Raw genomic sequence first — 11,202 nt, 5'->3', positions numbered from 1 at the left:
ATATTAATGACATTGTTTTAAGTGTAAGGAGAATGACACATGTCAAGCAAAAAAGGGAGAGGGTCCAAAGGAGAAGGTTAAAGAAAAAGTTGCTAGCACTCCTCTCTTTTACATATATAGATACACAGTCCCGATCTCTTGGACCACAGGAGTCCAAGAGATTTGTGGTCACTCACCGTGGGATGTAAATTAGGCGGTTCGTTCAATCTTGAAGTTCTTTTAAGAAGCTTTTATCACTCATTTGATTAATATCCAAAGGTGACAGTCCCAATCTCTTGGACTCCTGTAGTCCAAGAGATCAGGACTGTATAGATACAATAGAAAAATGTAAAAAAATAGTGATTGGTTTTTATGTAGGGGTAAAAACGACTTTCTACATTCATGTACTTACTAATTGTTAACTAGTTGGGAAGGAAATAAATGAAGTGATTATTTACTTATATATAATTAATCAAATTAATTTTCAAGAACATTGAATTTCAAAAAGGACAACTTACATGGCTAAGGTTGCATAACTCAAAGGTCCTCTTAACTCAAAGGTTCCTGATTAATATCTAGTTATTTTTATGGCAAGCATTAAACTATATAATAACACAATTATAATAGTGTTTTCCTATTTTGAGCTGGAAGTTTGTTTGAGAAAACCAAAAAATGAAAGATAAAAAGACTTACTTAAGTATTGTTGATGTTGATATTGTTAAGAAGTTTGACGTATTAACAGTCGATGTAATAACAATGGTTAAAAGATAGGACGTATGAACAGCGTATTAACAATGGTTTGAGAGATAGTGTATGGAAAAACAAAGGGGAATTTTATTGATGGATTGAAGGTTGAAGGAGAGTACTGAGATTTTTTCTTCCGTGATGCACTCTCTTCAGAAGTCTCTCTTTTATACAAAGCACCCTACACTTTGTTGTTACCACTTCTTACAGGGTTTATACATAACACATTTACACATACACAAGCAAACAGCGAGTCACAATTCCCATGCACAACTCACATGCCATGAAATAAAGAGTGCTCTAGAATGTAGGGGTGGGCATTGGAACCGCAAAACCGCAAAACCGAACCAAACCAATCCGAAAAAAACCGAAAAAAACCGTGTTGACCAAAAAAGTCAAAAACCGAGACAAATCCAAACCGAACCGGTTCAGACCGGTTCCGGTTCCGGTTTTTCACCCTAAGAAACCGGTCCAATCCGAACCGGTCCAATATAATTAATTTTTTATATTTTTATATTATATTAATATTTATATTTAAAATATCAAATTTTGTAGGCCCAAACCCAACTATTTCATTATACTAACAAAAAGCCCAAATTTCCCAAGTCCATTGCCCAAGTCCAACAAGCCATATTTTAATATCCTAAACCTAATCACATCAAATCTCACTTCACTCTCTCTGACGCACTCTCTCTTTTCCTCTTAGATTTTTTTAACTCTCTTTTTCTTTCTTTCTTTTCTCTTCCGCCTCTTTTCCTCTAGGTTCTTCAACTTCTTTTTACTTCTTTCTTTCTTCACTCTTCTGCCTCTTTTCCTCTCAGTTTTTTTTTTTCTTCTTTCTCTCTTATTCTTTCTCCTCTCAATTCGTCTCCATTTTTTCCCCTCTCTTTCTCTGATTTTTTGTTACTCTGATTTTTTTCTTCTTGGTTTTATGTTTCTCTCTCTCCCTCTATATCTCTTTCTTTGCAACTCTGTTATTCTATTTCTCTTTTTTTTCTCTCTTCATTTTTTGTTTCTCTGTACATATATGTGTTCATCTTGTAGATCTGGGTGAAGTTCTTAGAGATCTGGGTGAAGTTCTTGGAGATCTGGGTTAAGTTATTGTAGATCTGGGTAAAGAGCCCGTTTAAAGCAGGTCAGCGTCTCTTATCTCCCCAATCCTTGTGAAGATATGTATTTTTTTTTTTGTCAACAATCCATTTTGGTGCTTTTATATGGTATTGATATTTTCTATGATTTTGGGCTGATGATGTTATTGAGGTCTGATTCTCTTTTTTTTTCTTTTTTTTTTCTTTCAATTTTTTCCTGTTGTGTTTTGACAAACATGTTCTCTATTCCTGATATCATTCCTTAGTGGCAAAATTTTTGAACGTTGTTGTAAATTTTAGACGGGAGAAAAGCTCATTCATAACTCAGAAAAAGAAAATAAAGTTACAACAACTGACAATTTGTTGCTCTTTGAAACAGGTACTGAAGTAGCATGGATAAAAAGAAAGACTGAAGATGTTGCAGAACATTGAATATGTTCTATTTCTGTAATTTGTTTGTAATTAAATTTGTTTATTTTGTTTTGTTTTTAGGTTGTAAGTTTTATTTTAATGCTTGATATTTGTTGTTTTGTCAATTAGCAGTGCGTGGATGTGAATTGGGCCAATCGGTAATAATTAGGCCCAAAAGGTTTTAAATATCAATTGGGCTGAAACTTAAAAAAAATTTAAGAACAAAAAAAAATCAATTAAGCTGTGTGTCGGCCCAAACCGTAAAAACCGGAACCGAACCGGATCAAAATGGGTTCGGGTTGGTCCGGTTTTCTCAAGCATTTTAGTAAAAATCCGAACCGAACCGGACCGGTGAACAGTACCGGTTTCGGTTTTAAATTGATGTAGAAACCGATCCAAACCGGACCGTGCCCACCCCTACTAGAATGACCTTTGTCTTTGGTCATGCTAACAAAAATCTCAGAACTTGGCTGCTGGTCTTGTCTTCAGGAGAGGACTTGCATGTCTATTATTTTGCTATGTATATCCATTCTTGTCATTTTGAAATTTGGTGGGCTGGTTTGGAGTAGAGGTGCTTCATTTGGGCGTTTCTCTTTTGGTTACAAAAGAGGCCGAAGGTGGATTGTGTTTAAACTCTGGCATTATTTATTTACTTATAAATGCTCACTATCACTTGAGTTACAAGCCCACGGAATATGACGCAACTAAGCTAAAAATCCAAACATTCATTCTCAGAAGCATTCATTAGAATACTAAGTTCAATATCAAACAAACCTTAAAATTGTTCCCAGATGCTTACACAAGACAGGAATGGGCATAGATATGCAGTACAAAGAAACAATCAATTCAGAGTGCATTCTTTTCTTCGGTTACATGGAGGCAGAGTCAAAAACAAACTTAAGAAACAATTAATCTAGGAGAGGCCTTGCCAGCCTTGTCATCTAATAAAACAGAAATTAGGCTGCAAGGAAACTCCTCCAAAATTTGACAACCCATGTCTCTAGCATTCCCTATCTTGGCTAATTCAGAAAGCATTCTTCCACTAATCACACAACCACGATGAGTAAACACCAAAGTAAAACAGTTTATTTGAAAAATTCATCGTAAAAAGTTTTTTCAAGTCTTGCTGTCAAAACTTTTATCATCACATTCTAACAAATTGTCTTGTGTATACCAGTCAACTTCGAAGCAATTGCAAAGAATACGCCAAACAAGTTTATCCCCAGTGCTCAAAGTTCTGCAGGGAAAATTCTCCCAAAGCAATATGATACGATAACAGGCCCAGACAAATCCCCCACGGCACAGCCTGTCAAAACAAAATAGAAGTTATAATATGCACACTACAACAAGGTCATACAATGGGTACTAAAATATACAGACCACTTAGTTAATTCACTTACCAATCCACTGGCCAACCGACGGGCGGATAAGAGTGGCACCAATACCTGCCCCAATGGAAGCAAAAACTAGTGATGCACCACACTTGATAGTAGCACTTGAAACCTTTGTCGCAAGAAGTTTAAGTTGCTCTGGTGTATCAATGTCATCAACTTCTTCTTTAGACTTTATCATATGAGAAAAAAATCGGTAGATTTCAATGCCTACTTGGATGAGCCATGACGCTGCAACACCCAGAAAGTGCCCTGCACAAACGTATAAACATAAAGAGCACAGTGAGATTGAAAGTTCAAGCAATCAACAATAATGAGGCTATATGATTCTTTCTTCCCAACCCACCCCACGGCCCCAGGAGTCTTTTTTATTTATTTTTAATAGGACACAAGAATTGGAATTTCACCTCTGAAAGTTGTTCTGCTAACACTGAAGAAGAAAACCAAAGTAGGCAACTTTCTTCCAGCTTTCCTCATGGCTGACTTTGGAACATCTGTACAAATTGATTGCAAGTGTCAATCATATTTTCTAATTACAAATCAATTCATCCTTACTATCCTCATAAGTTTTGTTCATTCTTCTAAAATTAAACTAGATTTGAATTATTACGGAAAGAAAGTACCTTTAAGAAGTTTCCATGCCATTCTCTGTGAAACATAATGGACAGCAAGTCGTTCTAGAATCCGTCTTGTAGTTACAACAGTTGTCTGCAATGGGATGCAAAAATTAACCCAATCAACTTTGTCTCCAATAGTTACTGGATGCCTTACATACATTGATAGACTACAAATCCAATTGAACAGCAATGCAAGACGCCAAATTTTGTTGAATACAAGAATAAGTTCCAATCCTGAGAAGTACAAAATTTGGTAGGTGGCTTATTTAAGTAACTACAGTTGGGGGAAAAAAAGGAAGACAGAAAAACTCCCTGACACTGTTTCAGATGAAGGCTAACAATCATCTGGATGATAATTAGGCCTATGAAGCTTAGGACTTTATGCCCAATTCATGCCAAAATCCCCGAAAATGGATAAAGAGAATTTAAAGCATCACCGGTCTCCAGACGTATAGCCATGTTACCCATCACAGTGTTCAAGTTCAAGAGAATAGATTTGTCCCTGATCAGTTAAGTAAGAGGGGAAGTAACCATTTGAAGTGGTGTATGGTAAGGGGAGTAACAATAAGAGGGTAGTGTAGCGATCAAAGCTTTGGAGATGATTCGACAACTAACAAACATCTGCAGTGCATTCTCAGAAACTAGCTTGTTTCATGACCAAATTGATTTTCAAAATAAATATGGGTTGTGACACACACTTCATCTCATTTATAATTTAGAGCTTCAACAAGCATGGAAAAAAAGGATGAAAATCCAAGCACCTAATTCTGTTGACATTTAGTCATTTTTTCAAGAAACACAAATTCTAATAACTGCCATGGCTACTTATGATGCATAGTGCTTAATAATTTACAAGTATCGTAGTTTCAGTAAGGCCTCCACAGAACTAATGCTACCAAGCACTTGCTGGATATTGATATTTCCAACGAGATATCTTAATCCTTTAATGAACCCTTCACAGAAATTTTTTTTGAGTCAAACTATCTGAAGCATATCATAATCTGGTGTTAAGACCAACAAAGGGTAAACAGAAAAAGGCACCACGGAACTAAAGGAATTCATTGAAGGACATTCTGTATGATTGAAAGTTTTTTGGTTCGACTGTATGATTAAAAGTTTTTTGGTTCGACTGTATGATTGAAATTTGGTTAACCTAAATTCAACATAAAAACAAGAAAGCAGGAAAAACAACTTACCTCACGAACAATTTGAATTACTGATTTTTTTATTGGCACAGCATAGTCTACATGCTGCTCTTCCTCAGTGTCTGGCAGGAAGTCATCATCATCCTCTTCCAAGTTTGAACGAGGCTCCAAAAGAGGTAAAAAGAACATTAAAAATGACCTCAAAGTTGTCATAGCTAGAGCCCTCCATTCAAAAGCTGAGAACAGAGGCTTTAACTCAATTTTGTAATCCTTGGTACTGTAATTCAGAGAGTCATTCTGAAACAATCTTTGAGATGCGCTTCGTAAATTAGAAACATGGTCTTCAGACCATGCTGTTCCAGCATCACAGTAGGCAACCGGTATCCTAAAATTACTGTTGCATAGTACTAAAATATTAGTACATGATCAAACTTCAGCCAACAACAATCCTCACAGTAATAATGAAATAAAATAATTAAACTCATTAAAGACATGCTACTGATATTAAGATTATGCAACGAGCTCAAGAAAGAATGAATGAGGACCTACACAACAGGGACATGAAACCCAATAGCAAAGAAAAGTATTACTTTCCTGACATTTTGTATAGGGGTTACACATCAAACTAACAATCCTGAATTTATTCTTCATCTTCAACCATATAAGATACCAAGAATGCATTATACCGCATAAAGTAAATCAAACACAATCAAAAGTTTAGGACCGCCCTTAAATAGGAAATTAGAAAAATAGCTTACTGAACCTTTATCCACTTTTACAATTGTTCATATGGTAGAGGTCGATAACCAACTGATACAAAATCAACCAGAAATCAATATTTCCAAGTATCATCAAATTCCCATACTCGACATAGCCCCACACCCACTACAATATACCACCACGAAAACTAACGGGCAAATAACAAAATAATCATTACCCCAATTTCCATTGCTCACAGACAAAAGCACCCATGAGCCACACCACTTACCTAAGACATGTCTATATCTCTACTAATTTCCACACCAGACAATCCAATATCAGTATAGCCCAATATCCAATCCAAATCATCGCAACCCACTACATCATAGAACACACATATTGGAAAAAAGGACAAAGAAAAATAAGAGAGAGTACCCGAATAATGTCTTGTAAACATACGGAGCTCCAGCGGCAACAGAGGCAGCAGCAGCAGCGGCTTTGGCTGAGAAAAACCCAGAAGAGTGTAATGCCTGGGCTGTTTGAGTTGGGTTTTTTCTCAGTAGATCTAACAGTATAGCTATTCCCGCCATTGTTACACCCTCTAAAGCCAAAAAAAATAAAAATAAACAATCTTAACCCAGCAACACCCTCAAACCAAAACCATCAAAATAAAGCAAAACAGGCTTCTGTGATACGTTCCGGTTCTTATTTTCCCGGAAAATATTTCTGGGTCAGGTAACGTACGAGATTTAAGAAACCGAAAAGATGGGATTTTATTTAGTAGAGAAGGAGACTAGGAGGAGGAGAGACAGTGTTTGGGGTTTGGAGAGAGTGGAACAAGAGACCGTCGTTGGTGTTGTCGCTAACCAATAGCCTAGCGCTCCTTTTAAATAATTATTTTATTTTATTTTATTTTTTTATTGTCAAATAGCGTTTCCCGGTTGGGCTTTGGGCTAGGAAGCTCAAACCAGAACAGCCACTGAGGCCCTAACTCACAATGAATATTGCCAAGTTCGAAGGAGTGCAAGATGGCTTATGCCACCCTTTTTATAATTTTAACTGAAAATATCACTTCTTTTTAAAAATTTTGCAACTATCACCTATAAATATATTTATTGACCATTTATTGCACACATATCACTTTTGCTGAAATTTTGTTCTCTCTATCACGCCTCTCAATCTCTATGTCGCTCAGCTCTTTCTGTCTCCGTTGCTCAGGTCTCACTCTCTCTTCGGTCAGCTCTCATTCTCCTTTCTCTCTTTCACCGTTGCGGGAAGCTCTCGACCTCTCTTGCGCAGCTCTCTCTCGTGTAGCTCTCTCTCTCTCTCTCTCTCTCTCTCTCTCTCTCTCTCTAACGCAATGGTCTTCCTCTTCCATCGTTCATCTGCAAAAGTTACTGTTCATCGTCAATTTGAATTGGTTTAAGGATTTTTCTGAAGTTGGTTTAGAGTTTATGGGTTTCTATGAAATTGGTTTAGGGTTTCTACGAAACTGGTTTAGGGTTTACGAGTATCTCTGAAATTCGATTAGGGGTTTGTCTGAAATTGGTTTATGGGTTTCTTTGAAATTGATTTAGGGTTGAGGGGTTTCTTTGAAATTGTCTGATTCTGATGATTCCTTGTTTGAAACATTGAATGGGTTTGTTGTTTGTGGATTGATTCTTGCGTTTGATTTGAGATTATGTTGTTTTGCTGTTATTTTGCTGTTGTTATTGATGTTTTAGTGTTGTTTTTTGCTATCGTATTGCCAATTTAGTGGTTTTGTATTGCCATTTTAGTGCTGTTGTATTGCTAGTTTATTATGGTTTTATTCTCGTTCCATTATGATTTTAATGATTTTGGTGATTTATGCAATTGAAGTCTGTGTTTCCTGTTTTTTTTTTTCATCCAAAGAAGGAAAATTGTAGGTGTCATTTATATTCTCTACATTACCAGTTTTGTGACATCCAATGCTTAGAAATTCCAGTAGGTCATTCTTCAAGATATTGAAATATATCAGAATGACAACATATATATATATGTTTATTGTGAAATTACATATTGAGTAGGAAGCCATTATTTGGATATGTAAAAGTTGATAAAAGCAAGTATCAAAGCATTGAGGCAGGTGGAATTTGACAGGGGCCTCAACGTTTGCACTTCATATTATGCTTATAGTATTTATGTTCCTTGCCACTGTAGTTATGGTATTCAAGGAATCTGACGAAATGGCCCAGTTGAAGCAACAACAAATGGAAACCGGATTCGAACTATTTCACAAGTTTGCAAAAATAGTGGATCCATAAGGAAACTGGGACAACATCACTGTGGGCGAGGTCATGAATTTCATGGGTCGCAGTCGCCGCAATTGAAGAGTATGCAACTCCGAATGTGTCAACAGCAGGAAACTTATGACATTTTAATATGACTTTGGACATTGTAAAATGTAATGGAAACTACTTGTAAAATGGAACTATTAGGTGGCCTTTTTTTGTATTATGTAACTATGAGGTGGCATCTTGTTGTATTATGTAAGTTTCGAAATTGGATTTAATGAAATTATGATGCCTCTGTTTGCATTTGTGCGTATATAGTTTTCTTTATCCGTGTCCAATTCAAACAATTATAGTGGCAATAACTCCACAATACGCATGCTTATGATGGCAATATGATAGCAATAAGAGCACAATAGAGTTACAATACGATCCTATTACAGTACGTACTGCATCAAACTTTGTGTTTTGTTATTATTTGGTCCAAAAAAATTACAAATAAAAAAATAAAATAAATAAAAAATTGGAAAAATGATGAAGTATACATCCCTTAAAAGACATATGGCCTACATTGCACACCTTCAATACTCTATATATACAATTCATACCTTGCACCACCATCACATCCCCCCTAAATAACAGAAACATGACACCACAAAACCTCATGCTCCTTCATCTTTATCCATCGGATGCCCAATACTAGATGGCTGCTTGGGCTGTGGGATACCTTGCAACTCAATCTTTATGTGTTTCACTCATTCGAGGCCACCAAAACTGAGAACTTTAAGCAAACCTTGTCTTCCCTGCTGTTTGTATTACCAATCTGATGCACACGATCGAACAGTTCAGCAAATGTGCTGGTCCGTGGAACTATTAAGCCTTTTGAGTCACCCCCTTCGTATTTGCACATCTTCTTTGAGGTTACCCATTTTCCATTGTAGCAAACTAGAATAACAATTGTCTCCATTTTTGATCATGACAAAACAACATTTCATTAACACAATACAACCACAATAACCAGGCAATACAATGGAAATATAACAGCAATATAACAGCAACATAACAACAATACGATAGCAAAATAACATGAACACAACAGCAATACAACACTAACATAGCAGTGAACAAGGATTCATCACAATCACACTATACAAATCTACTACATCAAATGAAAAATTCCAAGTTTCAAGATTCACATATCCATAATCTAAATGCAATTGATAAAAACCCAGATGGATGAGCATGAAGATTCAAAAAAAACTAACAGAAAGCAATTAAAGCCAAAACCAATTTAACAGAAACCCAAGCAATCAAAATAAAACCAATTTCACAGAATCCCACAGATATTAAGAAAATAACCATCAACACTACCTATTCGACGTCAACGATCCAGTAGAGAGAGCGAGAGAGAGTTGCACGAGAGAGCGAATAGGGAGAGAGAGAGAGAGAGAGAGAGCAAAGAGAGAGACAGAGAGAGAGCAAGTGAACACAAAGAGAGTGAATAGGGAGCTGAGCGAGCTAAGAGAGAACAAAATTTCAACAAAAGTGATATGTGTGCAATAAGTGGACGATAAATATATATTTAGGTTATAGTTGTAAAATTTTTGGGGAAATGTGGTATTTTCAGTTAAAATTATAAAAAGTGTGGCATTTAGAGCTATTTCCCTTTTTTTTTGGGCTAACGTCAAAACAGCCCCTTTATGTTTGGGGTCATTCTCAATTGGGACTCTGAGGTTTCAATTTCATCAATTTACACCTCAATGTTTTAAAATTCGATCAATTTACACATTCCGTTACTTTGACCGTCTAGTCTTCTATTAAATGGATGATGTGGCAAGTGAGGAGTGATTGGTACCTACTCCAGCGAAGATCAGCAAACACAGTATGAGGTTCCAAATTCAAATAACAACATAATGCTAAGCAGAAAAGTAGAATTGCTGCCGAAATTATTTAAAACGAACTAAGTCAAAACTAAATGGAGAAATGTTAACAAAGTTGTATGCTTCAGTAAGTCCAGTAACAGATTCCCAAAACCACAGAGACAAAATGTGAACAATGGCTACAAAAGCATCCATAAAGAGCAACTATGTTTATATATAGAGGTGTACAAAATAGTTAACCTTCAAAATCGAAACAGTGTGTGTGCCATGTAAGGCAATTAGCCACAGCTTCTAGACTGTACAATATTACACCTCACAATAATAACTAAACCAACTAGCTCTAGCAAAAAGGCAGGATGACCATATAAAGTACCCCCAGCAAAGCATCTACGTCTGCATCTTCATATCAAGGAGTTCCTGACATAAGTAATGAGCAAAGTGAATTCCCAAGTCATAAGTCCAGAGTGAGGTGAATTCACGGACATTAAGACATTTACCTCATAAATATGCCTCCCCCCTTAAACCCTCAATTGCAAGCTTCAGTCGGTAATATTTGATCTTCAAAGGGTCAACTTTATCTACCGAAATCCCAGCACTGAGATGCTCGATGAATTTGACGGTCATGATTTCGCAAGACATATTGTGAGGCCAATAAGTTGGGAAATTAGAACTGCAGTTATGTAAAATTTGGATAAACTGCACTAAATTCACAAAGCTTACCCATCTCGTGGTTGTGGCACATCTGCAATGCTGCAAACTGAGAATGGCGTAAACGTCGACATCTTCAGCCCCTTTTGCTTAACCTCTTCAACCTCAGAATCTTCATAAAAGTGCATATCGTACAGCACTTGTGCCAGCGTATCGCTAATAGGGTGCAGAAGTGTAACCAACTTCGAACATTTGGTAAAAGCAACATAGGAGTCATACACAGTTGCAGTATGTCTGACGAAATCAATTTCGATTGGCAACCCAGTGAGACCCTTTAAGATTATATGG

The 11,202-nt window shown here is 36.5% G+C and overlaps 1 protein-coding gene and 1 long non-coding RNA gene across 2 annotated transcripts; one reads left to right on the top strand and one right to left on the bottom strand.

Annotated features, from left to right (window-relative positions):
• Positions 1,498 to 2,414, top strand: LOC109948575. Its single transcript, XR_002271233.1, has 2 exons — positions 1,498 to 1,858; positions 2,191 to 2,414. It is a non-coding gene; the product is annotated as an uncharacterized LOC109948575 (long non-coding RNA).
• Positions 2,951 to 7,112, bottom strand: LOC18780558. Its single transcript, XM_007211514.2, has 6 exons — positions 6,510 to 7,112; positions 5,427 to 5,769; positions 4,237 to 4,321; positions 4,021 to 4,107; positions 3,623 to 3,865; positions 2,951 to 3,528 (listed from the first exon to the last, which is right to left on the bottom strand). Exons 1-6 carry the CDS (start codon positions 6,662 to 6,664, stop codon positions 3,452 to 3,454), a joined length of 990 nt encoding a protein of 329 aa, XP_007211576.1. The 5' UTR covers positions 6,665 to 7,112; the 3' UTR covers positions 2,951 to 3,451.

The sequence above is a fragment of the Prunus persica genome, chromosome G4 (assembly GCF_000346465.2).
Source record: "Prunus persica cultivar Lovell chromosome G4, Prunus_persica_NCBIv2, whole genome shotgun sequence".
Lineage (NCBI taxonomy): Eukaryota > Viridiplantae > Streptophyta > Magnoliopsida > Rosales > Rosaceae > Prunus > Prunus persica.
This window is presented reverse-complemented; position numbering and strand designations above follow the sequence as displayed.

Bases quoted from the DNA above. Each gene is read 5' to 3' on its own strand.
- LOC18780558 (XM_007211514.2), bottom strand. From the start codon at position 6,664: ATGGCGGGAATAGCTATACTGTTAGATCTACTGAGAAAAAACCCAACT. The intron at 5,770-6,509 runs GTACTCTCTCTT...ACTATGCAACAG, and splicing joins GTTTACAAGACATTATTCGG to TAATTTTAGGATACCGGTTG. The intron at 3,529-3,622 runs GTAAGTGAATTA...TTGTTTTGACAG, and splicing joins GTCGGTTGGCCAGTGGATTG to GCTGTGCCGTGGGGGATTTG.